Source organism: Taeniopygia guttata, chromosome 3, assembly GCF_048771995.1.
Source record: "Taeniopygia guttata chromosome 3, bTaeGut7.mat, whole genome shotgun sequence".
Classification (NCBI taxonomy): Eukaryota; Metazoa; Chordata; class Aves; order Passeriformes; family Estrildidae; genus Taeniopygia; species Taeniopygia guttata.
This window is the reverse complement of record NC_133027.1, coordinates 103,427,411-103,454,923: the sequence shown is the minus strand read 5'-3', so window position 1 is coordinate 103,454,923 and position 27,513 is coordinate 103,427,411. Positions and strand designations below refer to the sequence as shown.

At 42.0% G+C, this 27,513-nt stretch overlaps 2 protein-coding genes across 8 annotated transcripts in view; one reads left to right on the top strand and one right to left on the bottom strand.

The window, feature by feature from the left end:
* Window positions 1-7,149, bottom strand: part of RPS6KC1 (ribosomal protein S6 kinase C1) — an 85,317-nt gene extending 78,168 nt beyond the window's left edge. For 2 of the 4 annotated variants that reach the window (XM_012572382.5, XM_072927547.1), the window contains exons 1-2: window positions 6,978-7,149; window positions 2,451-2,486 (exon numbers count right to left, since the gene is read on the bottom strand). In XM_012572382.5, coding sequence (XP_012427836.4) covers window positions 2,451-2,486; window positions 6,978-7,082 — 141 coding nt within the window. In that variant the 5' untranslated portion in view covers window positions 7,083-7,149. Of the gene's footprint in view, window positions 1-547; window positions 660-1,143; window positions 1,164-2,450; window positions 2,487-6,977 lie in introns of those variants that run through there. The other 2 variants (XM_072927546.1, XM_072927545.1) reach the window with 2 other exon arrangements.
* A 60-nt stretch (window positions 7,150-7,209) lies between these two features.
* Window positions 7,210-26,838, top strand: ANGEL2 (angel homolog 2). 4 transcript variants are annotated; one of them, XM_072927550.1, is made up of 10 exons: window positions 7,210-7,413; window positions 7,580-7,635; window positions 13,115-13,551; window positions 15,767-16,020; window positions 17,223-17,292; window positions 18,998-19,419; window positions 20,380-20,506; window positions 21,176-21,236; window positions 23,064-23,227; window positions 26,328-26,838. In XM_072927550.1, exons 3-10 carry the CDS (start codon window positions 13,122-13,124, stop codon window positions 26,480-26,482), a joined length of 1,683 nt encoding a protein of 560 aa, XP_072783651.1. In that variant the 5' UTR covers window positions 7,210-7,413; window positions 7,580-7,635; window positions 13,115-13,121; the 3' UTR covers window positions 26,483-26,838. The 4 variants fall into 4 exon arrangements, with proteins under 4 accessions (XP_072783651.1, XP_072783649.1, XP_072783650.1 ...); XM_072927548.1 differs by lacking the exons at window positions 7,210-7,413; window positions 7,580-7,635 and adding an exon at window positions 10,022-10,119; XM_072927549.1 differs by lacking the exons at window positions 7,210-7,413; window positions 7,580-7,635 and adding an exon at window positions 10,981-11,140.
* Window positions 26,839-27,513: the final 675 nt, after the last annotated feature.

Genomic DNA, 27,513 nt, shown 5'->3' with positions numbered 1-27,513 from the left:
AAAGCCCAACGAAGCACAGCAAGTATATCATAAAACATATGTTACACTTGTAATGCAATAAGGTGCTTGTCATGGCGAGAGCCAGTAGATCTCTATTAACTCATGCACTTCATCTGTTCCACAATGAATAAGCCTTTCTCCCAAATGAAAAGGAAAAAAACCCATAGGACTACCTAGATGCAACTGCCTTACACACCACGTTGCCACCATCAGTCTCCAGGAGCAAGGACATTAAAGTTAGGTCTGGCCTTTCTGTATCTACTATCCCCACACAAAACTTCACATTGATCTATTTCATTCTTTCAAGAGGGAAGCCCTTACAAGGTTCTCTTCCTTCCTGCCCCAACAACAAGGAGCTGGGATTACACTGAGCTCTAACTGGCTGCAGTGGGACTAGTGCTATAGTCAGGATTTGTATCCCAAAGGGCAGCCAAAAGATGCGACAGAAAACTGGCAAGTGGAGGTGAGGTCACAGCACACAGCCTTACGAGCAGCTGTACATACATAAAGAATGTATTAACATCACAGCAGTGGCATGAAGAATCACCTGGAAGAGGAGGCAGGCACAGCTAAGTGGTCCTACATGGATGTGGGAAGCAGGTTGCATGAGACACATCCTAAAGCCATGAGATGGTTTTGTGTACAAAATTTCCCATTCAATTACTCATTGAGCATTCTGGAAAACAGATTTAAATTTATTTTCTGTGGGAACAGGTTATGGGCATATTCTTTTGCTTCCAAAGGCGGCCCACAGTTCTTTTTTTTTTTTACTGTAAGAGGCCATGTAACAGAAAAGTTCTCAAGGTATGAGGGTATCTGACTACAATACCCCCTTATGTCAACTATCATTTAGGATATTCCTTGTAACAACCAATTGTTTTCAGATAATGCTTATAATAGTTTCATCCTGCACCTAACATGCTATCACATGCAGAATAGTTATTATGGTACAATACAGCGTGGAAAAGGGCAACTATTAAGTTCATCTCATATTTATGTCAGCTTATTGTCTAGAACATGTGAAACTCTGCATGGGTAACCTATAGCCACAAATCAAAGCAACAACTAAAAGATGTATTTTTGCTATTTTGTCAAAACTACTTAACACATATTCATGCAATACTCTAGCTGAAAGACACTTACAATATATTTTTCTGATGAATGGACTCATCAACAGCTCTTATAAAGTGCTTTTCCTCACAAATGAAGATTAAGGTAATGGCAGAATGTGCTCATGGATAGGTTCAATTCAGGAGTCTCCCTGGAAAAGGTGAACATCAAGCTACAAACTACAGTAATACACTTCTAACCTAGATCCATGATCATCTCTCATTCTGATAGGTTATTTTAATCTCCTAGAGATTTAAAAAAATGCAAAAAGTACAAATGCTCTTGCTTGCCTGATTCTCAAGATTTCAAAGAAGGATGCAGTAAAGGGGTGTTAGATATATTAGCCAATTCTCACCTCTGCCAAGCTACTAATCAGTAACTCTTTGTTTGACCACAGAGATGCAGTGAATTCAGTTATAGCTCTTCTTTCATCAACTATGCAGGTTCTCCTCAGCTGTAGTAAGAGACTGAGCCACAAACTGAACATATGCATGTGTTACACAATGTCTGAAAAGCCATAAGGTTGTGCTTGTGAGGGAAGATTTTGCAGGTACATAGTGTAACAGTTACCATGTCAAGTCATTAGTCCAGAAAAAAAAAAAGAAAAATCAAGGAGGGGGAAAAATTTCTTAATTAAAAAGAAAAAAAATCCACAATGAACACACACAGTGTATTTTTCTCTCTCAATAAATGACTCCTGTGACAGACTTTTGAGGTATTTAAGAAGCACAAGAATAGAGCAGACCCTTATTCACAAACTCATCAGAAGAGGCAAAGAATAAGCAATTTTTAAGTTTTGCCGAAGTATATCACTGGAAAATACTAAAGGAGCCTCAGAGAGATAGGCATAATATATATGACTTGCAGTCATATATAACTCCTAGACTCCTCCATTCTCCCTCTTCACTAACAGACAGTAACGGTGTAGGCTTTTCAGTGAAGCATTGGTTAAAGAGGAAAAGAGCACCTACAGCTGAGACCTAAGACTTGAATTGTGGACTGATCTCTAATTTTACCAGTAGGAGTTAAGTAACCATCAATTTGCCAATTCCAGCCCCGAGAAAAGAGCTTGTAAAGTTATCAAAGCAGTTTTGTCATCAAAAGGCACTTTACTCCCTAAGACTTTGTTTCAAGACACCATTCATCACTGAGGGATGAAATGCATTATGTTACACTAGCTACTGTTTTTAACTATGAAAGCTAAAGACAAATGGAAACATATGAAAATTGTTGGCTCAATTACAAGGACAAAACACACAGAAACTGCTAAATTACATCAAAGACGCTTCAAAAGGCATAGTGTGATTCATAAAGACATTTGCACAAGTTTAAACTGTTACCTCCTGGACATCCTCTGGATTTTTTCTTGAAACAATCTGAAAGGCAAAACAAAAATGAAACCACGTTAAGTCCTTGGATTTTCAATTTGGAACTTAAAGAGTAACATACAATGATTTGTTGCTGAAGAGAAAAGTCTGGAAAAATGCAAACTTCCTGTGCACTCAGGAAGTTTTGATTTAGTTTTAGAGAACTCGAATACCCAAAGACAACTTAGTAAGGGATTTCAGCAGCAGCTGTGGTCACACATAGACAGTCATACATTCTAGGCAGAACGGCACAAAAGGCATGTCTCACAACAAAGCTACACAGAGCACATCTCCTATCATCTTTCCAGCCCCCTCCTATTAATTCATATTAGGGCCACATTACTCCCAATAAGAAGACCTCACTAAGGTTACTTGGCTTAATATAAGCTGCGAACAACCTCACTGAAATTGTGAGGATTTGTATTTAGTAAGACAGTATTTCCTCTTTACTTACAATCACCAGAGCGTAGACACGTCTGACTATCTTCGTGTATTTGCTTCTCCTTAAAAACTCTTGGTCTAATTAATTATAAATGACTTTTTCCAGGGGAAAATTGCGGTGAAAATCAGGCTTGGCTGCACACCATAAAGAAGCCTGTATTTCGTCAAGATTTTTTTTTTTTTTCCTTTAAATAAATATCGATCACAAAAGCCTTTGTAATCCGAGTTTTGTACAGGTCTTATAAAGAGCAGTAGGAGCATATCCCCACAGACGTACAAACCAAACAGACACATCTTTAATTCATAACTGCAATTATCTTCTGCAAGTCAGTATGTCCTTCATCGTAAGAGCCAAAGCTGTTTAACAAAATAATTAGTCTATTGTTAGCTAAAGCAAAATAGGGCATTCTTAATGCAACTGGGACTGTCCTCGGCGACACACCCCAGAATAATTGATGCCCTGAAGAGGTGATGCGTGTAAGGAAGCACAGGGAGCCCACAGCACTTGCACCCCAGAGACTCACACACCGTCCCGCCGCTCCGCAAGCGCCACGCAGCTGCTGCTCCGAGATGGAAAACACCAAATCCACACTTTCCTCTTGCTCAGTGACAACAGCATACCTCTTACATCTCCCACAAACTTCGCCCTCTTCCTCAGTTCCATTTTGCAAGAATCCTTGCCAAAGCCTCCCAGGTCTTGTACCATCCATTTACTACAGCCCAGCCACTCATCTCTCACACATTTTGGAGGAGAGAAGATGGAAAAGAGAAGCGTTTCCTTCTCCAGCAATCTCCAAAAAGACTTGAAACATTTTCCTTCACAGCTCCATGTTCTCTTTCTCACCTTGCACACCAAAGTCCTCTTCTTCCAGCGTAGTCTATATTGATAAAACCCTTCTCGACTTTTCCTCACTTTAAGTAATCTAACATTTGGCAACTTTACCAAATGTTAACCTTGGTGGCTGTTGCTCTTTCATTCACTACCAGGCAGTTTAAAAATACAATTGGTGAAATAATCCTAACCTCCATTTCTAATAGCAGGCTTACTTGATGCAAGGAGTCTGTAGAGCTGGGGGAAGACAATACCACAGGCATGGCTACACATCACAGAGAACACCAAAGGGCAGACACCAACTGCTTTGCTTTGCAGTTCACCTTTAGTTAAAGCCTTGTAACAGTTTTGGCAGCTAGGTAAGTTACCAGATGGGCAGAAGGAGACCCAGAGAGATGAGTAATTACCCAGCCAGTTAGTAAGAATCTGGAATAAAACCCAGAGGCCCTGTTTCACACTTGTTCTTATGTTACACCACCCTCTATATTTCCCAGCCATGCCAACTTTAAGTCAGTATGTAATAATTTATGTGTTGTCCTACTTCGTTCTTCATATCCTTTTCTGAAGGTCAATCTCACAAGAGGTCTGCCCATTCCTAGACACTTGGCAAAGATGACCCAACTCCCTAAATTTTCCATTTACTTTTTTTAATCCTTCCCCAAGGATCAATGCAGTCAGTTCCTTCTGCCAGTCTGTAACACAAGCAACTATAACCTATTTTCAAAAATATCATTAGGATACCCACCAATGAGCTAAGCAATGTGTAATTACTGCACTAGATTCTGAAAACAGAGATCCTACAAGGAACCTCAACATCAAGAAAAGTACTTCAGATTATCCCATTCTTCATCTGACATGCAGATACCCAACATAACTCATTAGAGTTTAATTACCATTAATAATTGTAATCTTCCAAATTCTCTAAATTTTTACTAGTGCCCTATATTTTCTGGTATCGTTACAGAACAATCCTCATATCATAAATTGCTAATATCTGTTTCTTTGCATTTGGAAATGGGTATTAAAAAGCCAGTATTCATTTAACCTGGTCTGCATTTACAGTTATATGTTACAGTTTATGAGCAAATAAAATATATATTCTCTGCTATACAAACAAAACTTGTAAGAAAAAAGCTGCAATAATGATAGACCCCCTTAGCACTCAGAAGAGACTGCATGGGTAGTTATGCCTTGGACCAGACATTTAGGACACACTAAACAAATGCTTTCCTATCTATCATTATTTATCTACACTACATTGCAACAGAAAGTTCCTTTAACTTAATTTCACAAAGGATTCACTCACATACTGCACTAAGGAGCCACCAATCTCCACTAACACATACTGACTACTCTAGATCCCAGTCAGGATGATATTCAACCCAACGTGAAGGTCCACCTCACTTTTTTCCTGGCGGTCCCCCAAAATTGCTGAGCTGATGCTCAACAAATACAGCTGGAGTGCTGTGATATCAACTATGGAGCCAGATCACTGCAGGAACAGGAGAGAGGAATAGGAGGAAAGAAACAGAAAGGGTACTTGATATGTACACTAAATCCTTTTTAAATCATTTCATTAAATTTCCCAAATCCTCATTTCAAGTACTGCACAACAGATTACTAGACAGAGCCCCGCTGAAACAAAAATTATTTATATTTCAGCACCTGGGAGTACAAAGAATCTTTTACTGCAAAAAAATGAAATAATTTTTCACTTTGAGGATTTTAGCCATCAAAACACTGTAAAGAATTAATGATCTCTGGTTAGGTCAGTTGAATTTGGACAGCTCACAGACTGATCAGCTCCTTGCTCTGTGCTAAATCAAGCACACCACCTGATTCTGCACTGCCTCGTTTGGAAAGGCACCGGAGCACCCACAGTTTGTGGGACAAGGAGAGAGAATGACATCCCTAACTAGTCAGCCACAACTTGATTGTGAACAATTCTACAGAAACCAAAATACCACAGAAAAAATTATCTGGCTTTAGCCAATAAGTACAAAGCACCAGAGCAAAATAAGCAGCAGTAGTCTTGGCTCATTCCTATTAGTCCTTATTTCACTGACACAACGTTTTAGTACACACACTTGGACCATCAAGAGCAACTGCAGAAAGATGTGATGGTACCATTTTCCTCTCTGCATTTATTTCAAGAAAGGCTTTTTAAATTGCAACACCATAGAAAAAAGCAACTCTTTTTTCTCTTCACAAATACTAAGATGTATTAGACTAAAAAGAGCAGTTTAAACATATTTGTGTTTGGCAAACTTGGAGGAGATAGATGACCAAAACCAATTTTTTTAATTTTTAATTTTACAAGTCATACAAACTGATCATAGGCTAACAAACCCTGACATTACAATCTGTATACATATACAAAATGTTGCAGTCTTTGAATTAAGAGGAGGATATCTACAGCTGCAGTAACTACGAGATCACGGGTCATTGAAAGAAACTCTGTCTCTCTGTGACACCTTCTGCTGCTCTCAATATATCCACCACACCTGTGAGCTAAACTGCCACTCCTTTCGAACCTATCTCCACGCATTGACTTAACTCGCCTTTCTTTTTTGGTTTAATAGGAGAGTGGAAGAGAAAAGAAAGGAAGGAATTTCCCTAAGAGAAGAGCCGGAGCTTCCATCAAAGCCAGCACCGCAGCAGCTCTCCCAACACCTGCAGCAGCTTTCCCGCCTCCCGTGCTAGGCCCGAGCGAGGCGGAGCGCTGTGCCCGCCGGGCCGGCCGCTCCCGGGCCCGGTCAGGCTCCGTGCGCGGCTCGGGCAGCGCCGGCAGCCGCCGGGGCCGAGCGGAGCCCCCGCGCTCTGCCGCGCTGCGGGGCTGCCAGAACGCCGGCCAATCCCTCCGCAACCTACCCACGACACCTTCTGGGGAGGAAAACAAGGGGAGAGAGAAGCAGCTGTTTGTTTTTAAGCTACTCTCGCATGCCCTGCAACGCACAGCAAGGAAATCGGGAGTTAATTGCAAAGCGCGTCTGAGGCCATTACAACGTTGCGAGGCTACAAGTTTGCGGGAGGCGGCCGGGGCTCGGCTCGGGAGGGGCCGCCGTGTTCCACCCACACACCCTCCCTGTCTCCCACCCGTGTCCCGCACAGCGGCTTCCACGTCGCGGCCGGGCCCGGCGGGCGCTGTCCCGCACCCAGCGGCGGCTTCACAGGCCGGGCGCGGGGAGCCGCGGGGGCGAGGGGCTGGGCAGCGGCCGCCGACTCACCCGCGCCGTGACCTTGTAGACGGTGTGGCCGCGGGGGTGGCGGCGCGGCTCCGTCACGGTGTAGAAGCGGGCCAGGTCGGCGCCGCGCTCCCGCGGGCTCAGCATCCTGCCGCTGCCCCCGCCGCGCCGCCCGCCCGGCCGGCACAGGCGGAAGCGGCGCCGGGAACGCCCCGCCCCGCCCGGGCGGTGCCGGGGGCCCGGCCCGGGGAGCCCCGCCCGGCCGCCGCGGGATGCTCGGGTCCCCGGCTCGCCGCCTGTCCCCGAGGCTGGCGGCCCGCGCCGCGGGGATCGGGCCGAGGTGTCACGGCCCGGACGTGGCAGGCGCGGCCCCGTCCAGGTGCTCCGCAAGGGCACGGCCGTGGGGATTTACACTTGGCGGACTGACGGCCGAGCCCCTCGCTCGCACGGGCCTCTACAAATCCGTAATGAGCCCCTGGTACGCCGCTCCCAGCGTCTGCCGTGGGCTATTTTAGGCTATGCTGCCCTAAATCCATAGGCCTGTAACGCAGAAGTGACTCACGGATTTTAAAGAGGAACGCTACCAGGAAGGCAAGTTTGATGGTTATCGAGTCACCAAGTCTCGTGTGTTGTGTCTCCTCCAGGTTCTCCAAGCTGCACCTGGACTTCTCCCTGCGGATGGGCTCGCGTGGGTGCGCAGGTCGGTGTTAGGAAACCCTCCAGGGCTTCAGGAGCATTGCTGCAGTTCTAAGGAATTCTAAACTGAATTTTAAGGAATTTAGAGATTTTAGAGGAGCTAAGATTTTAGTTAGAGATAAGCTTTACTACAGTGAATTAAAATAAATGAGTAGGCCTTGATGAAGTTAAGAGTTAGCAGTTAACTAATAATTGATTGCTTGTCAGCACAATGTTTAGTTACCTGGGTTTATAATGAAGAATATAGAATCTGACAAATAGCTTTTAGGAACATAAGACAATTGCGGGCCTCCTCTGTTCTGAAACCAATTGAAAACAAGGAATGGGAGTTCTACCAAGAGTTCATTTGTCATACTTGCATTGAAAAGGTAGAAAGGTCAGAACGAGGAAGACTTCATTTACTTCCCCATTTTGGGACCCGTCCCCATGAAAGGGACCACCGACCCATTTCAAGGGAGAAACTACGTATGCTTAATAGCTTTTGAAATGATTAGCATACTAAGCGAGGAATGGGATGTACCAAAATTATGAATATGTATTTGTATTTTGGGTATTCAATACTTGTATGGATAAAATGACTCTGTAATCACTTGGAAGGCACGGTGTGTATTTGGGAGCGATCCCACATGCTGCCTGGCGTCAAATAAACACACACTTTCTAACTTTAAACTCTTAAAGAGTTTTTGTCCGTCACAGTTGGATATCGGTACTAGATCAGTATCCATATTTTTTAATAAATCAGTGCAGTCTGTACCAATGTAGATCTCACACCTCATATTATATAAACTGTTTCGATTTTTTTTTTTTTAATCACTGTGCTTTCATTCATTTAATTGCAGTTGTTAAAAATGGCTTTTCCTTACCAGGTTATTAATATGTCTGCTCTCATGCAGATTTTTGACATAAAGTATTTAGCAATACTTAACTGCGTGTCTTTGTGAAAGATAAAAAGTCTCTTGTACTGAAGTTCATAGTAAACACATGCCTCTCCTTTGAGGAACATTTTCTTAAGGAAGAGGGAAAAAAGAGGACATTGGTTGTTAGCAGCTCACTTGTCACTCTCCCTTACCCTCTGAGAGGGGAAGAACATGTCTTTTACATCTTGTGCTGGTATGTAGAACTTCATGGAAGTTCTATAAGTTATCAAAAGTTTGCAAATTCAAGTACTTGGGGGAGAGAGTCAGTGAGTAACTAAAGAGGCAAACACATCAGGCTTAGGAAATGCATGGAGCTGAAAACAGTAAGAGGCAGGGAGAGTGTTCATTTGAAGTTTGCCCAGCCCCTGCATATTTCTAGGCATCTGCTGCTAACAACGTTTAGAAAGCAGGCAACTGAGCTCAGTGGACCATTGATCTGAGCCACCGTGGCTGTTCTAATGTGCAGTGTAATCAATCAAAGCATCCCTCAGTGAGTCAGTAGCCTCCATTCACTAGGGAGTTTCAAAAAGCACAAATGACTCATAAAATAATTTGGCTTCTACTTACAAATCAGAACTTGGAAATACCTAAATCTGCAGAATATCTTTTTACATGGTATAGCTAACCCAAAGTAGTAATTAGACAGGAATAAAAACCCATAATTAGGTATTACTGGCTTACTAAGACTTTTTTAGGTCAAGGCAAGAAAATCTAGCAATACTGAGATGCAGAACAATTTGCATTATTTTAATAGGTTAATATTTTTCTTCTGTTTTGTCTGTTACACAACTTCCATGCTTTTCAGCACATCTTCATTCTCATTAAAACCCAAAGCTTCCATGATTTATTTTTTTCCAGCATCACTACTGAGATTACTACTATGTAAAAACCATTGAAGTGACAGATCAATTTGGGTGTCCCTGTGCAGGTCAAAATACAGAAAATAACTGCATGTTATGTGTAGATTCTGCTCCTAAAAATAACAGCAGTTGTTGCTATAGCTATGGCTTACTCTCTTCAGTCCTAGAAATACATCTAAAAGATAAGAATACAAAATTTCAGAAAAGAACAAACCACCAAAACAAAATGGTCTTGAAAATGCAGTTGGGAGATCCTTTACTATACATGTGTTATGGGGTTAGTAGTTTCATTCCCATATGGTGAAGAAACTAACAGAAAATGGATGGGTATTTTTACCTTTCACCAGTAAGTTGTGTGCAAGAAATGGAAAACCCAATGTGGATCCTACACATTGCCTAACTAGTGTGCTCATCACCACATTATTTCAATTCCAGTCTTCCCTGCCATTCCTGGGAAAACTTCAAATGTTACTTAAAGTCATTTTTATGACAGATAGAAAAGGAATGCAGAGAAACAGTATTATATACTTGATTACAGTTCCTGCACAGCATCTGCACTATTCAGCACTATAATTTTTCATATGCATTGTGCTGCATTTCCTTACGGTAAACAGGGCCAGCATTTCCTCTGTCCTCAGAAGACCTCAAGAAAGGATTCTAAGTGCTTATTCAAGCAACATCGGCAGAGGCAGAGGATTGTTGCTGCAGCTGGTAAGCAGCGGTGGGTCTGTCAGCAGGGGCTGCAGGGCAGGCAGGTCTGCCACCCATCTCTCAGGCCAGCTCTCCTCAGCAGAGCACTTTCAGCTGCATTTTAAAACCTCACAATGTTGAAATACTCGCTTGGGTGAGCAGGGTTTGTTTTCTGCAAACACTAAGCATGGTGCTACTGCCCTTCAAATAGACTATGGCACCTTGAAAGACACGGCAGCTCTTTCTTGGCTCTTTTTACCATGCAGAAACACACGGTGATCCCAGGGAGAAAACCACTTATGGAGACTATCACAGAATACACCGAGTTCGAAGGGATCCACAAGGATCATCAAAGTCCAACCGCTGGCCCTGCACAGGACATCCTCGAGGGTCACACCATGTGCCTGAGAGCATTGTCCAAATGCCTCTTGAACTCTGCCAGGTTTGGTGCTAGGACCATGACCACTTTCCTGGGGAGCTTTTTCCAGTTCTGACCACCCTCTGGGTGAATGAGCTCTGCACGAACATAGCGTTACCTCTGTTATAAACGAAAATTTGTCCAGCCAAATTAAAATGAAAAAATAAAATATTTATTTTGCAATCAAATTCTATCTAGCCAGCCACAAGGAAAGAACAGTGCGGAGCCTGGGGTCGGCCCTGGCGTGCAACAAGAAGTCAGCCTCAACAGAGATTTTCCTCTATGCCCACACACCTCCATCCTGGTACAAGCGGTTTTTATAGGGAAAATTCCGCCTGAGGCCAAGATTTCGGCAGTAAGTATTTTCTTCTATTCAGAGTCCATAGGTTAATAAGATTTTCTTTTTTTTGGTGACGAAGAAGAACAATTCAGTGTCCAGAGTTGTTGAATCCCTTGATGAAGTTTTTGGGAGCGCTGCATTCACATGCATCTGTCCGAGGATTTCCATGATATCCATCTCGGGTCGTTCAGGCGATGATCAGCGCCTGGGGTCCCCATATCTCTCCAGACACATGGGCCGAGCCACATCCTTTTACTTGTAAATCGGGTTCTAATATACACCAGGTGAGGGGGACTCCTAATACAAACGTGTACACTCCAACAAATATTCAATATCACACATATCACACTAGAAATAGCGCGAATTGTATCTACTACTCATAACACCTCCACGCGAACGCCTCAGCATCCCCATCGGGCTGCCTACACGCGGGTTTTGCCGCTCTCCGCGGCGGGGAGCGCGGGCTGGGCCGCGATGGCGGCCGGGCCGCGGCGTCGGCTGCCCGCACTAAAGATGGCCGGCCGGGACTACAAGTCCCAGGAGCGAGCGGGAGGGCGCGGCGCGGCCGCAGCCCGTGCGGACGGCGGGGCGGCGGCGGGACGGCCGGAGCTGGCGCTGCCCGGAGCTGGCGCTGCCCGGAGCTGGCGCTGCCCCGGGCTGACCCCTGCGCGGGGCCGGTAGCGGGGCCCGGGCCCGCCGGGAGGTAACAGGGCTGGGGCGCTGGGGGTGAATGCCGCCATTAGGCCGAGCAGGGCCGCGGTAGACAGCACAGCGCGGCGGGGCGCGTTCGGCTGCCGGGGATGGGTGTTTGCGGGGCCGGGGTTTAGGAGGGAGCAGTTTCTCAGTGCTTTTCTGTAAAGCATGTGGCTCAGGGGGGTTTTTGTAAAGGAGTGATGCCTCTTTTTGTTCGCTGTGACGCTGGGGGTGTTTTTGTTTTTGTGCCTGCCGGACTACAGCTGGTGCGCTGTGGCGGAAAGGGGTTATTTCAGGACAAGCGGCGTTTGCTGGAAGTTGTATTAGCGATTAGAGGGTGTCCAAAGGAGGGCAGTGAAGATGGTGAAGGGGATAAGTGTGAGGAGCGGCCGAGGTCATTTCCAGCCTGGAGGAGACTGAGGGAGACCTAATGGCACTCAGCAACTTCCTTATGAAGGGAAGAAGGGGGCAGGCACTGATCTCTGCTCCGTGGTGCCCAGCGACAGGAGCCGAGGGAGTGCCCTGAAGCTGTGGCAGGGCTGATTTAGGCTGGATATTAGAAAAACGCTCCTCACGGCTGGAACAGCTCCCCAGGGAGCAGCACCAAGCAGCCTGACAGTTCAGGGAGCCTTTGGACAAAGCTCTCAGGGTGTCCTGTGCAGGGCCAGGAGTTAGACTCAGTGGTTCTCGTGAGTCCCTCCCAACTCAGCATGTTCTGTGATTCTGTATTTCTGTATTTCGGCTTATTTGTTCAGCTGGATGGCAGCTGGGAAATTCTCACTTCAGTGCAACTTCAGGCATACCAAGCTTTGATATCTTTTGCTTATAAGTTTGAAGTATACCTTAATTAAACAATGAGGAAGCTGAGATATTGTCACTCAGCCTTCCTTCCTGTGATTTTCTTGAGAGACAGATTTCTTTCTTCTAAAGAAAAAAAAAAGAAGAAGATAAAATCCCACATTTTTTCATGGCTTTAGTTGCTGAGCTGTGGTTTGCTCTCCTGGAAAATAAGTAAGAATAGAAATTTAGTCTTAAGCTGGTGCTAGTGATGCCTTGAGATTTAGTACCTTTATTTCCCTGTTGTGTAGGCACTGGGATTTGAGCCAAATCAATGGCTTTCCAAACAAAGTTCTGACAGCTTGCAGGAAAGTGTTTCTAATTCCTTACAAATAGCCTTATGATAAAGTTAATGCAGCATGCAAAAATGACCTTTTGTAAAGGTCATTCCTCTGAGCATTTGAAATATCTGATACTTGAATTCAACAAGGCAGAAAATAAATTTTAAATTATTACTGAGGCAGATAGGGTTTGGACACTAAATGGCACTTGTAAATCTGGGGGGGGGGGGGGGGAAGGATGGAAGATCACTTTGTAAAGTCCCGTTTTGCATATCATTTAGATAAATGTTTAAATACCTTGTATATAAGTGTTTGAATATGTTGTATGCATTAACTTGTAGAGAGAGAGTATCTTCTGTAAGTGTTGACCAGCATGACTTTGCCTCCACAGCTTTCTACAGGCAGATGTAGTTGTGTGCTAGTAATGAAACTTTGCTTTTTTGGTAGACACTCCATGCTGCCCCGCCATGTGCAGAGGCTGGGCAGAGACTGGATCACCCACTGGAATGGCTCCCAGATTCTTGCCTTGAACAGCCCAGTTTCCAGCTGTATGAGATGGGCCGGACATTATCCTCCCTGGGCCTCATTTCCAATCCCCATTTCAACTGATTTTTCAGCAAACTGGAGAGTCCCTCCATTTTTTGGACCTTGGAGACAATTTCAGAACTCTAATTGGCATCTTGACAACTACACACAAAGTTGTTGCTTTCATCTGCCCAACCCCAGTATGAAATCTGAGGGAGAAGAACCATTGACAAAGAAGAGAAGACTCAGTGGCCAGGATGATACTTCAGCTCCTGAACAACAAAGAGACTTGTCTAATCAAAAGGCAGAATCTTGTCTTTCTGTAGCACAGAATGAAGAAAGACACAGCAGCAAGAAAGGTAAAAGATGCTCTTTGCTCATTTGCCGTGTTTATTTGTAGTGCTAAATACACCAAATGAGTTAGAGATATGAGCAGCAATGCCTGCTTCTTTCAAGTTGCTGTTTTTCTTGGCACCCCTCTCAGGAAAACGTGTCTTTAAAATGATGCAGTTTTGTAATGCTGTTTAGTCTGTAAACTTGTATTTTGTGCTGTCAAACAGTCTACCAGAACTAGGTTCACTGCACTTGGCAGTGGAACACAGTCAGTTGTGTCAGGGACTGCCCAACCTGGGGAGTCCTGAGCTTGGTTGTGACAACACTCTCATGTCTCTGTCACCAAGTCATGTCTGTTAACTTGGAAGCTCTGAAAAGCAAAAAGGTTTGGCTGATTTGCTTTAGGGCTGAGCTGTTGTATAGCTTCATTCCTTGTGCTCTGCCTGAGCTCATAACTCTACTGGACCTGAACTGGTTTCTTTCCAGACCAGTTGAGTTATCTGTGACCTAGAAAACTGAGAATGAGTGCACTGAGTTTTAATGGTGCATACTTCCAGTGTGATTGTGTGATTTTGTTCTTACAGCTGTGTTCTGCCACTGGCATGTTAGCAAGGTTTGTGTCAGATCTTGCCTGACAGAGCAAGCAGCACGTGTACAGATAAGTACAGGAAGATAAGTATAGGAATAGATATAGATATATAGATACAGCAGATAAGTACAGGAAGAAGTGCAGTTGTCTACTGGGCTTAGTAACAAACTTCCATGAAACTTCAAAGTGTCTGTGTTAACTTGTTACAGATACAATCTTGTACATAGTATCCAAATATTTTACTGAGTCTTGTGTATCTTTACAGTTTTGTCTACTGTGAGACAAGTAGGGGAACACAGTCAAAATTGTTGCCCTCTTGCATAAATCCCTTCCTTAGCAAAATAAACTGGAAGTTTTATTGTGACTAAAAGGGGCAATAGATGCTATCAGCATCCCGAAGGGATGTTTGGACACAAATACCCATAAGGCTTAGAAACATCATATTCATCTTCAGGAGCCGAAGGAGGGGACTTTGCTTCATGCCTTAATTAGTGAGTCCTTGCTTAACCCTAGATGACTTTTATCAGATAGCTTTATCTGAGAGTGTGGTTGGCACTGTGGTCCTTTCCAGTCATCCTTTGTAAAGTGATGCTAATTAAAGATGTAATGTGGCTTCTCTCCCACCACAGAAACAGAATTTGAAGCCTTGCTGTATTCATTGCCAACACTGTAAAGTCCTGAATAATCTAAGCACAACAATGAAAATTACTACTCAAATAGGACAGATGGTGACAGCTATAGCTGCAGTCTGCTGCTGGTTGTTAGCACAGATAAGTGGACCTCAGCTTGCTCTCAGATGAGGTCAGATATAAAGGGTGAAAAGCATCTCTGTGAGTTTTTAAGTGGATAAATAAATTTCTTAAAAAGTAATTGAATGCTTAATGATGGGTAATATGTTATTATAAATTTGCCTATTTACTAATAGTAGTACTATTTACTAATAGTAAGTATGAAATGAAAAATGGCAGAAAGGTGAAGGAAACATTTTCAGAAGTTCTTGGTATTTCTGAGACGTAATATTTTCTCGATTTCTCAACTCAGTGAGAAAAATTTGGTTTATTATTTTTTTTGAGACTCCTGTAGCAGACCCTGTTGCAGCTTCTGGCTGAGTTTTACAGACTGTACATGCAGTAGAGGTGATTAATATATTCCTAACCCTTTGTTAGTCATGGATAGAGAGAAGAGAAGGTGCCCATCTGCTACCCTAAGGAGTGCATCCCAGACTGGCATACCCATCTCTGCTGAGGAAGCAGTGGCACAAGGCAGTGTAAAACTCCCAACAGACTGGATTGGCACACCAGTTTGGCAGCCCTTCTGCAGGAGCAGAGGGTGTAGTCTGATTGCAACATTCTCCTTAAAACATGTCAGCTTCCCAGTTTCAAAGGCATTGAAATCCAGGGCATATAATGGTTTTGTGCTGTTTGTCTTGAGGTTGGGGTTTTTTGTTTGTTTGATTCTTTTTCTTTTTTTACTGATGCTTATATAAAATTGATCTTATACAGAGGATCTGAATCACTGCTAATTGAATAAACTCTTAGAATTGTTTAAGAGATTTGAAAGACAAATAGTTCTCAGTAGAATGATTTCCAAGAGCAGTAAGAAGTCATATGGTCTATAACATAGCTTTTTTCTGCTTCATGTGCTCTTAACAGGAACCATCAAAAGACACTGGGAATATTTCTGTCAGCAGAGTAAAACAATGAAAATCGCGAAAAATAAAGGATCTGACCAAAGCAGCACAGGAAGTGAGGCAACATTTGATTTTACAGTCATGTCCTACAATATTCTCTCACAGAATTTGTTGGAAGACAACTCTCACCTGTACAAACACTGCAGGCAGCGATTGCTGTTCTGGACATACAGATTTCCCAACATCCTACAAGAAATCAAAGAGCTGGATGCAGATGTGAGTATGTGGATATTTCTGGGAACTGATAAACTGAAGTAGCAATTTTTGCTACTCTATACTGGGGTCTGAAAAAACACCTCTGAGGTTTTGGTTGGTTGTAGAGCTTATTGTTTGCTTTTGAGGACACATAAATTATTGCGAGTCTTAACCAGGAAGTCAAGTCAGTAAAATTTTGCTTCAGTCGTTGTTCAGACCAACAAAAGTTCAATGATAGAATCCATCCTGTTTGTGTCAGAAAGCAGTACTGAAAAAGTAGTTGTAATAGGGAAGCCACAGAAAAACAGCCTTGTACCATTTGAAAAATGCAGTTATATTTAGTATGTAGCCAGGAATCTGGAAATTGAAGTCCTCTTCAAGCTCTTCCATTCTTCCTAATAAACCTATACATCCTGTATGCATATATCTTTAACAATGAGATACCTTGGATAGCTTTCTGAGAGGAGCAGCTGCTCTCAGACCCTGGTAGATGTAGATGTCCTTTCCACAGAGAAAATTCTTGCTAAAGGACATAGATTTTTTAACTATTTCATTGGTTGGAACTATAACCTGTAGTGAACCAGAGATTACAGAATGTTTCTTGAGATTTGGCTCTCCCTTGACACTTTGAATGAGCTAATTTCAGCTTGGCAAGTGGAGTGTGTTGCGTAACTTGTTCCCCTTTGGGAGCTGAGTCCCTTGTCCCAGTGGTGGCTGTAGATCTGTGTTACTGCAGCCTGCTGGGGGAAGGCTTAGAGATGCTCACAGCTAGAGTTGGACTCAGTGATCCTTGTGGGTCCATTCCAACTCAAGTTACTCTCTGATTCTGTGAAGTCTCTTAAATGAATATTTTGAGTTTTATCTTTGGTTCAGGTTCTTATAGTATGGAAGCCTGTTTTCCACCCTGTAGTACACCATTTGCCTCTTCATCCCTTCTCCCTGAGCCTTCCCCTGAGCTGCTGAGAATGTAGGAGCAAGTTACTATTTTGATTAAATTGAATCTCCCCTCTGAAAATGTCTGTCTGAAAAAGGAGGAATTGGGGCCTTCTTCATAATCTTAGGGAGCATTTTCTATAGAAGAGTGACTTCTTTTGTGGGACTACGGAATCAAAAAGTTTGAGTTTGCTTTTTTTAATACCTGTACAGACTGGTCAACAGAGATATGGTATAGTAACATTTTGATGTGCTTACTAATATATTTTAATTGTAAACCTTTGCCTTAGGTGCTCTGCTTACAGGAAGTCCAAGAAGACCACTATAGAACAGAGATCAAGTCAAGTTTGGAATCCCTGGGTATGATGAAACTCTTAGGACCAATACATTGTCTTCTCTCCTTTGGGAACTCAGCAGTAGTTTCCTCAAAAAAACCTCTCATTATAGAATCAACTCTTTTGCTGTCACACACAACAATGTTGTGTATCCTCTTTCATAAATTCATCCAGTGCTCTCTTGAAATTACCTTCATCTTTTCTACCAGTATTCCTGCTGGGTAGCTCTTCAAGGGCATGTTTTTTCTGTCTTGAAGCCTTCCAAATATCAGCACTAAGTGTTGGCCATGGTCAGTATATATTCATTAGGTACTGTCAGTCAGTCTGAATAGACTGTCTTGTCACTATCCCTCCTGTGATTTTATGGAAGGAATGTGTTGCTAAGGGTTGATTCCATGGTGGTTTAAACTGATCTAAACCTTTTGCGCCCTGCACCACCTTCCAGTTCCAGGGCCCCACTTCCATCCTGGCACTGGTTCTTGTCTAATGCCAGGAGAACATGGTAAAGGAGCAGCACTGGACTGATATTTTTTTTCTTTTTTGGTTAATTGAAGTAGTCTAGCTCCCAGAATTGAGTGTTTGCAAAGAAGAGAGTAATGGCAGTACTGACTGAAATCCACTTGAACCGTGAAACAGCACTGTGAGGCCAGGCTTGTGGGGGCAAGTGAGCTTGTAGCTACTGTACAGGAGGATCTGGAGCTTGCTTTAGCTCTTCCTTTCCCCATCCCTGGTCCCAGATGCATGTCCTGCCCCTTGTCCTGGGCTAGTTCTGGCACTCGTTAGTGAAATCCATCAGTCCAGCAGAATACTATCCAGACTAATTTTATTTTTTTGGGTTAGTTTTCTGTTGGATTACTGAGTTAGCAGTATGTGCCACAACAAGTGGAGAGAGGAATGGGAATGGGAATCCCCTCTTCCAGCACTGGTGTGAGCTGAGGTCAACTCACCCTACTTCACTAAGGCTGTACTTCATGAAGTCATATGGTGTGGGCAGGGCAGAGAACATTTAAAAATGGCAAAAACTAGATACTGTTTTAAGATCTTTTTTTTTTTTTCCTTACATAGATAAGGTCTTGTTTAAATCTTGGTTAAATCACCTCTACATAAAATGAAGAAATTGGCAAATCACTATTTCTAGATGGACTTGTTTGAACTCCAGTGCTGTCATTTGATAAGTGTCTCTGTTTCCTTGGTGAAAGCTTGCCACTTGCTGCTCACTGGATAATTGCATAATTATGTAAATACGTTTGAGACCTTTGTTCCATGAATAATTTTAGACATTGACTAATGACTTTCCATGATTAAAGCTTTTGATTGGTAGTGCTTCACTGGTATTACTCCTAAGCCATTCTTGTAGCATCCAGAAAAAGCTTCAATGCACAAGGCCACTTTTATGTGCCTTGTGGGGGTTTCTTTGTTATTTTGGTTTGGGTATTTTTCCAGATGAGGAGATATGAACATGACTTGTATCTTAGGGTATGTAGATGTTTAGACATTGCATAAGGTATTGGACCATGTTTCCTGTCCCGCCTTGCCTCAGCTCAGATTAGGGCAGAAAGAAAAGTGAACACAGGTTTATGTGAACTTCACACAGACTTTGGTACTTGAGACTGGGGGTTGACTGTGATGTGAGTAAATCAGCATGAGATCTTTCTGATTTTTTTCTTTGTTTGTTTTAAAATCTCTATTTATACTAGAGTATTTTATGTTCTTAATTGCCTTTCTTGCAGGGTATCACTGTGAGTATAAAATGAGGACAGGCAGAAAACCTGATGGCTGTGCCATTTGCTTCAAAACTTCCAAATTTAGCCTGATTTCCTCAAACCCAGTGGAATTTTTTCGCCGTGATATCCCACTCTTGGACAGGGACAACGTTGGACTGGTGTTGCTGCTGCAGCCCAGATTTCACTGTAAAGCCAATGCTGCCATCTGTATTGCCAATACACACCTGCTGTACAACCCAAGGAGAGGGGACATCAAACTGACCCAGCTTGCAATGCTCCTGGCAGAGATTGCCAGTGTGGCCCCTCGGAAGGATGGCTCTTTCTGCCCAGTTATCATCTGTGGGGACTTCAATTCTGTTCCTGGCTCTCCATTGTACAGATTTATAAAGGAAGGAAAGTTAAATTATGAAGGACTTGCTATAGGGAAGGTAGGCTGTGCTTCTCACTTCTCACCAAAAAAATGGTTAATGCTGATTAAAGAGAATTATTTGAGTTGTGGTGTGATTGTTCCCATTGAAGTGTCTCTGTTGGTGCCCTGTCAGCAGCCTGCAAAGCAAAAGTTACTGAATTTAAATAAGCTTGGCTATATTAGCTGTGCATTGTGTCCTCTCCCAGCATTCTGAAAGGAAAAACTCACCGACAATCATTCCTGAAATTTAGTGAATACACAGAACAATTGTATCACTGTGTTTAGATGATTTTATCACTGTGTTTAGATGATTTTATCACTGTGTTTAAGTGTCCCAGTCTTTAAGTAGGATAAAATAACCACTTAATCAAAAACCTACTGTGTGCTCTGTGGGAAGATGACTTACTGTAGATAAACTTGGTGGCTACGGTAATTGCAAAAACAAAGCTGCAATTAGATAACTCTTTAATGTTAAAAGATGTCTTGTTGTGAGCTGTTGTATGCAGCTGTTGGATGTGTCACATGGTATGTAATAAGAGTGACTGAACTACATAAAATGAGAAAACATGACCAAAAAAATAGCCTTGCTGGGTGTTCTTTGCTAGTGGGGACTTGATTCAAGCTCCATTTGACTTGACTTGCTCCCAGAAGGATCAGCATCCTGCAGCTGAAGTGTGTGCTGGGTAGCTCTGGATGCCGAGCCAGTGCTATCACATTATTAAACATGTCCTTGGAAGTGTCTCAGTGTCACAGAAACCATCTGGAAAAACTGGGCACCAGCAAAGAACTTGCTATGGATAAACAGAGTGGATGTATGTAAAAGATGTTATTTTTTACAGGGATTTTACTCATAAAAGAGTTATTCCAAGGGGATGAGCCTTTTTCTTCAAACTTCACAAAAATATTCACTTATTTCAGATTTGTTTGGTGGGTTTTTTTAGTTATTTTTAATCAGATTTCTGTCTGATGTCTTTCTCAGGTCTCTGGACAAGAACAGTTTCCACGGGGACAAAGAATATTATCTATTCCGATTTGGCCAAAAAAACTAGGTATTTCACAAAACTGTGTATATGAAATAAAACAGCAACAAAAGGAAGAAAATGCAGGTCAGTTTTTGAATGAATGAATTTTTGTGAGCCTTTGAAAGTAGCATTCAGCTAGTACTGAAAACCATACATTCTGTTTTACTGGGGGAAAAACAGTGAGTCTTGAGCTTACAAAACTTCCTTGTTGGACTCATTAGAGTTTAAAGTTTATTCACATAAACTTTGCCAATTTGAATCTGTATAAGATAATAGTTAAAAATTTCCCTTCAGGAACTGGTGTGTAATGTTTAAACTCCTGTGTCTGCATCCTGAAAGCCAGCTGTGCTGTGGCTGGGAGCGGGAGGTGAAGGAGTGCAGCACATGGACATAGTGTGGACTTGCATTCTGCCTCAGTGTTTATGAATTACAGCGTTGGCACTTCATGGGACAGTTGGGAAAAGCAACTGATTCCTTGCTGAGTGTGGCTACATCTTTCATCCACTATTTTTTCCTTTGACAGAAAAAACAATTTTAAATGAATGGGATATAATATAAAAGAGTCTTTAGAGGGGATGTTACTAATGGAACAGAAGAATTTAATCCAGCTTGGTGAATTGTATATTGCCTGCTGCAAAAAAATAAGTGTAAAGATACTTTTTTTTTTTTACTGTAGCTTTTCTGTAGCTCTTCAGCATTGGTCTCACTTATATCCTATTTTAAATATATATTGAATTTCTTTTTATTTTGCAGAAGAAAAATTGAAAGCAGCAAAATCAGACAATGCTCAGGAGATTGTAATAGCATCTGAAAAGTATGTATTGGGGAAAAATATGGAAGCCTTTGGTTGGTTACTTGGGGGTTGGTTTTGGTTTATACCTGATTCCAGCTGTGGATACCTGATGATCACCCAACCTCATCTGCCCTTTTGGCAAAAACATCGTTGTTCATTTAAACATGAAAAGGCTGATGAGACGGCAAAAGACTACAACTGGCAATGATGGAATGTGTGTTCTTCAGGAATTTGCAGATATTTTTTCAGAATGCAGGGCTGAGGTGTCAGTGCTGTTTAGAGGGTACTTTCTGTCTGCTCATTAAAACAACGCTTCTGGCATTTTTTGTCACTTCTTCACATAAAAAGAACATCATCCTCTGAAGGGACATTGCAAGAAACACATGAGCTTCAGTCCAGTTGCAGAAGCCATGTTTTTAAAAGTGGGAAAAGAAAAAAATAAGCCAGTGTTGTCCAGCTGCTGAAGTATTGGCACTTCTCTCTTTTTGTTGTTTTTGATACACTTCTTTATGGATGTATAGAATCCTATAATACAGTGTGAAACTGAGAGGAAGGAGGGAAAGGAACTGGAAAGGTCACAAAATCTTCCTTGTCACGAGTTTTGTGGGAGTATTTAAGTTCTTTGAGTCTGAGAAATGTGGAGTATTATGGATTTGGTAATACAACTTTCACTCAGAAGGAGGAAGCCGTGGCTAGAATGCTGAGGAGGAAAATGTAATTGCTTTTTGAAAGCAAGAATATATTTGCATTTACCAAACTGGTAAAGGCATATAAAGTAAGGCATAGAAGAAGGAAATTTCCCTAAATGTATGTATGGGATGGTAGACTCCAAGTCAGCTATTTCTTACCAGAAATGAGATCTTGGTATCACTGGAGATAGTCATATTCGACCTCTTGGTGATTTTTGGTGATGAAAAAGATGTCATGGCATTTCTGAGAGAAGTAGATAACAAACAAGAGTCCTATGCTATGGTTTAAATCCATAGCATGCTTTCTTAAAAGGGATGTCATGTAACAAAAGCAGAAATTACTGCTTGTCTGTGTTATACCAACTGGCATGTTTGTCTCTGCTCTGAATCAGGCAAGGTAACATGCTGATTTTTGGTTTTTTAATTGCTTGGGTCTCAACCAGAACACGTTGCAGCCTAGGTTTAAAATGCAGGATGAGGCAGGTACAGCAGGTACAGCTGAGGGTTGGATGATTTGTAGAGATGATGGAAGCAAATGTCTAAAAGACAGGAGTTCTTTTGCTGAAAGGTGCAGTTTTACAGTTTTCTTTCAAGATTGAAAAGATGGGTGAGACAAGATGGGCTGAACTGAAAAGGAACAGACAAATGATGGGGAGACAGAAAATGGGAGCCTGAATGGAAGACATAAGCATAGCCTAACTTGGAAGCTTGATATCTCTAGCCTGGGGGAGGAAAAAACCTCTAAAAATCTGAATTTCTCTTTATGCTGAAGGGTCTGGTTATATGAGTTTGTGTTTTGTTGCTTTCATGTGAGCGGCTTTCATGGGCATTTCTGCCTGCATGTCAGGGAGAGATTGCTGAGTGAGGATATATGAATGCTTACAGAATGTATATGGAGTTGAAAGCTATCTATTAAGTAGAATGTCAGCTAAGCCAGTTCTGATCAGCACTTTTACTTGAAAATGCTGCCTGCATTTTGCCTTCAGAGTTATAGCTTCTCACACAAAAGGCTATGGGATGGTTTGCAGGAGAGAAACACTAGTTTGCATATCCAGATAATTAATTTTGTTTGTAACCACGAACTATTTGGTATTTCTTGATTGCTTATTCCTTCTTGGTAATGGGAAGAAAATAAAATTCTTTTCTTTGGTGTCTCTAGGTTGTCTTCGAAATTGCGGCACCATTTTAAATTGTCTTCAGTCTATTCTCATTACTTCCCCGAAACTGGGATACCAGAAGTGACAACTTGTCATTCCCGAAGTGCTGTCACCGTGGATTATATTTTCTATTCTGCAGCAAATGATGGTACTGCTGACCAGCCAGGTAAATAAACCACCTTTTAATTCTCATAAATGCTAAACAAGAGTATTTGTTTGCTGTTGTAAGAGAAGTGTAGTGATGATTTCATCCATGTGAAGTTCCTCAGAGGTTCATGGTAGTGCTTTGAATGTCAGCTGTTACCTGAGAAACACGGCTGCCCCTGTCAGCTCACCACAGCTGGACTTGTAGTGCCACACAGGGCCACCCTTTTCATCTGACTGAACATTTCTGTGGTTGCTGTCTCAGCATGGATACAAGCTGGAGGTACAGGAAAGCAGCAGTGGAAGTAGCACCCGAGAAGTTCTGCTGTCAGTAATGCAGGCCAGACCTACAGCAAGGCAGTATTCCCAATCATCTGATAATACAATGAACAGCAATTTGTGATGTGCAATAAAACTGATAAATGAACCGTTTCCTGGCAATTTACTTCTCAGCTTGTCTTGCAGTAATTCTGCCAAGTAACAGACTCCTGGCCTTTGCTCTGAGCACGGTGGCTGGCACAGGCCCAGCTGTCACTCTGTCACTCTGCGGTTTGCAGTTGCAGCTAAAAGTCACCAGATGGTGCAACAAAGTCGCGGTACCTCTGTGGGAATTTCGTGACGGCTATCAGCGTTTCCCCATGCTTTACTGTTCTATGAGTGCTTCTGAGCAGTTTGCTTTCCGTGCCCTCGTGAGTTCTCTGTTTCATGCCACCAACAAACATCAGTGCAGTGCTAGCACATAAATGTCTCTGCAGAACTTATGCAAAGAAACCTGGATTCCATTCCTGCTCCCACTGTACAGTGCAACTGATTTTTATAAATTAATATTGTTTTCAGTATGTGGAATGAAAACACCACCTTCATCTCTTGTCACTTGAGACTAAACTGTCAAAATTCATTGAGTCAATTCACAGAAGTCTCATTTGTCATAATATGCACTGTAAATGCTACCTTAATGTAAAATGGCAAATACAAAAGCTTTGACTGAAAAACCACAATATGGGAAGTATTTATATGACTTCTGAATGCCATGTGATTTAATAGAGTGTGATTTCAGAGAGCGTCCCTGCACAAAATTTAATCCTAATTCACCTGTTTATATATTTTTGCACCATCATTATATATTTTTTTGCATCATCAACACCATCATTCCTCCAGCAGAGATACAGCACTTTTTTCTTTTTGCACTTGTTTTTCAAATAGATTTTTCCCACATCAGAGCACAGAGTGGAACCAAACTTGAATTCTCCAACTACTTTAAACCAGTATAGCTTTTATTCATGAGCTCTTAGAAATTAAGCCATGGTTTGGATTTTCAGTTTTCTAATGACCTGGGCCTGTGTATTTAAAGTTGCTAAAGTCTGTACAAGTGAATTTTAAATGTGGTCAGTGATTGTTTATTTTCCATTTAAAGTGTTTTATTTTAAAATATTAATGCTTTATTTTGTCATGTTTAGCTAAATATCTGGTTTGGTATTCAGGATTTCCTGTAACCAGGGCTTAGTATCTACCTGAGTCCTGCAGGGCACAGTTTTGCTGAGTGTTCTGAGTGACATTTTAACCACTGCATGCAGACCAAGCTCTCTGTGGCAACAAACTGCTCCTTTGTAGATGTGCAGGTGCTGTCCCAAATGATAAATTTGTCTCAAGACTTGGTGGACATGTGCTCTAGAGCTGCCAGGAGACCTTTGCAGTAAAAAAGCTTTTCTTTAGAGCAGCAAACAGCTGCTGGGTTGTTGAAGGGCTGGAAAGCTGGCAGATGGCAAAGGATGAAACTGTTGAAGTCTCCGAGGAGTCCTTTAAAGTATCTCTTGGGAAGCCACTACCAGGGTCAGCCAGGAAGTTCTGAATCTGCTGAGAACTTTCACACAGAAAGGATTTCTGTCAGCAGTTACAGCTGCAGTTTGTGCTGCTCCTGAAAGCACTCAACTTGCCCAGTATCATCTCTGCACTCTGAAAGCAATAGGTAGGGTTGCTGAGTAGTTGTCTAACTTGAATACATAGCTCAAGAAATCTAAATTGTACACATCATGGAAGCATTTCAGTGGAGTTTCTCCACCAGAGCTGAAAAAGCTGATTGCTCTTTGATGATGGGCAAATCATGACTGACAAATCTAGTGGCCTTTATGGCAGGGTTACAGTAATTGTGGAAAAGGGGAGAAAACTGAATATCTACCTGGCCTTGTGCAAGGCATTTGACATGGTCCTGCCCAACATCTGGAGAGATGGATTTGCTGGCTGCACCACTCCATTAATTGGCTGGAAACAAACATCAATGCCTCAATGTCCAGGTAGAGACAAGTGGCATTCCTCAGGGATCAGTACTGGGACCAACGCTGCCCTATCCCTGCGAGTGTCCAAGGTCAGGCTGGATGGAGCTCTGAGCAACCTGGTCTAGTGGAAAGTATTCCTTGCCCATGGCAAGAGGGTTGGAACTTGATGGTGCCTAGGCTGCCTTCCAACCCAAACTATTCTGTGTAATTGTGTAGTAATTGCAAGGCTTGGGTCGTGTTCACTCTTGCATGAGCAGTGTGGTGTTTCATCTGGGGAAGGAGCTGGGAGTGGGTTTCTTAGGTAGTTATAGGAATAAGTAGCAGTAAATAATGGAGATCCCTTTCTTATGATGAACAGTTAGAAAGGGAACAGAAAGCTAGAATACCTTCATCCTTATGAGCAAAGTGTCTGTATGACCTACCTCCTGGGGAAACTGTGTGCTTAAGGATACAGGAATAAAATGTTATGTCAACCAGTAACTCTAAAAAGATACTTAACTTTGCAAGTGTCAGTTCTGTTTAGCAATGCTGTTGCCTAAAGTAATGGACTGGATTATATGAGGCTTTTTCAGGAGAGTTGCAGTGAACAAATAATTGCATTTTCCTTTTTATTTCTATTTACCCCTCCACAAAATAGTGTCCTTCTGAATACTTTGAGCTCTACTCGTGAAACTCTATTTTGAGAGTCACAAAGAATTTCTGAACTGTCTTATTGGTGATTTTGCATGGATGGACAGTAACAACTTTGGATTTTTGCTGCCATACTGTTTTCCTCCTGCATCTGTATGAATGTGCAATATTTAGCCCACACTGATGAACATTTCTTTTTGGTCTGTTTTTTTCTAACAGGAGCAGAGGATTCTTTTTGTGGAGGTCTGAAACTTCTTGGCAGGCTAGCACTTCTAACAGAGAAAGATCTTTGGACTGTTAATGGTCTTCCCAATGAAAATAACTCTTCTGACCACCTGCCACTGCTAGCAGAGTTCAGGCTTATTGAGCGGTGATATCCAAAGGACTTGTGGTGTAGGTAAAGTTCCCTTTACCTTCCCTCTCATGGGATGATTATTATTATTTTTTTAAAAGGTTAATTCAAGCACTGCTGGTCCAGTTTAAATAAGCTTTCCTGCATGCTGACTTATTAGTGCTGTGTAAAGTAGACTTTGTAAAGGGACTTCCTTTTATTTAAAAAAAAATGTTTAATTTACTTTATGAAGTCTTTTAGGGAGAAAAAGGATTTTACATTGGCTTCCTCTCTGATAAAGGAAAACATCTGTGCCAGACTCCAAATGGCATTATTTTTCATGAATATGTTGTAAATTATTTTTATTGTAAATCACAGTAAAAAGGACTATTCTGAGAACTGTGTGTTTCTTTAAGCAAAGGGGAATGTGTTTGTGTGCCAGCAGCATTTTATAATGAGTTGAAAATAATGTTCTACTACAAAGGTGCTTTGTGGACACTTCCATCTTAACACTTCTGCAAAGGATTTTACTCAGCGTTGTCAGTGCAGAGGCTGCAAGATGAACTTTCAAAGGAAGAAAGGCATATAGGCAAATACTTATGCTTTAAGAATTTGCTGCTTAAAATTCAAAGGGCTTAAATATAGGTATCATTCACTGAAGTATTTTTTTAAAATATCTGAAATAAAGCTAAGCTTAATGAGCACACCACATCAGAGGAAACAACTGATCTATATAGGAACAAAAAAATTAGCTCTTGATGTCTTGAGGTTTCATACATATTGAACAATTGATGACAGGGTGGGTTTTTTTTTTCCATTTAGTTATTAAAAAGGCCAGGTTCCATCTTGAAATGACAGGTCCTGAGGTTATTAAATTATCATGGTTTTATATTTACTCTTGCAATGCACTCATAAACATTCAATATAAAATACAATTTACAAAGTAATTAAAAAACCACCAGACTACTTGAATAGGAAATGTAGAGGGGCTAAAAACAAATCCTGTAACTTGGTCAAACTACACATGGATGTGTATGTAGAACCAATTTTGAAGTAACAGAATTGTCTTTCAGT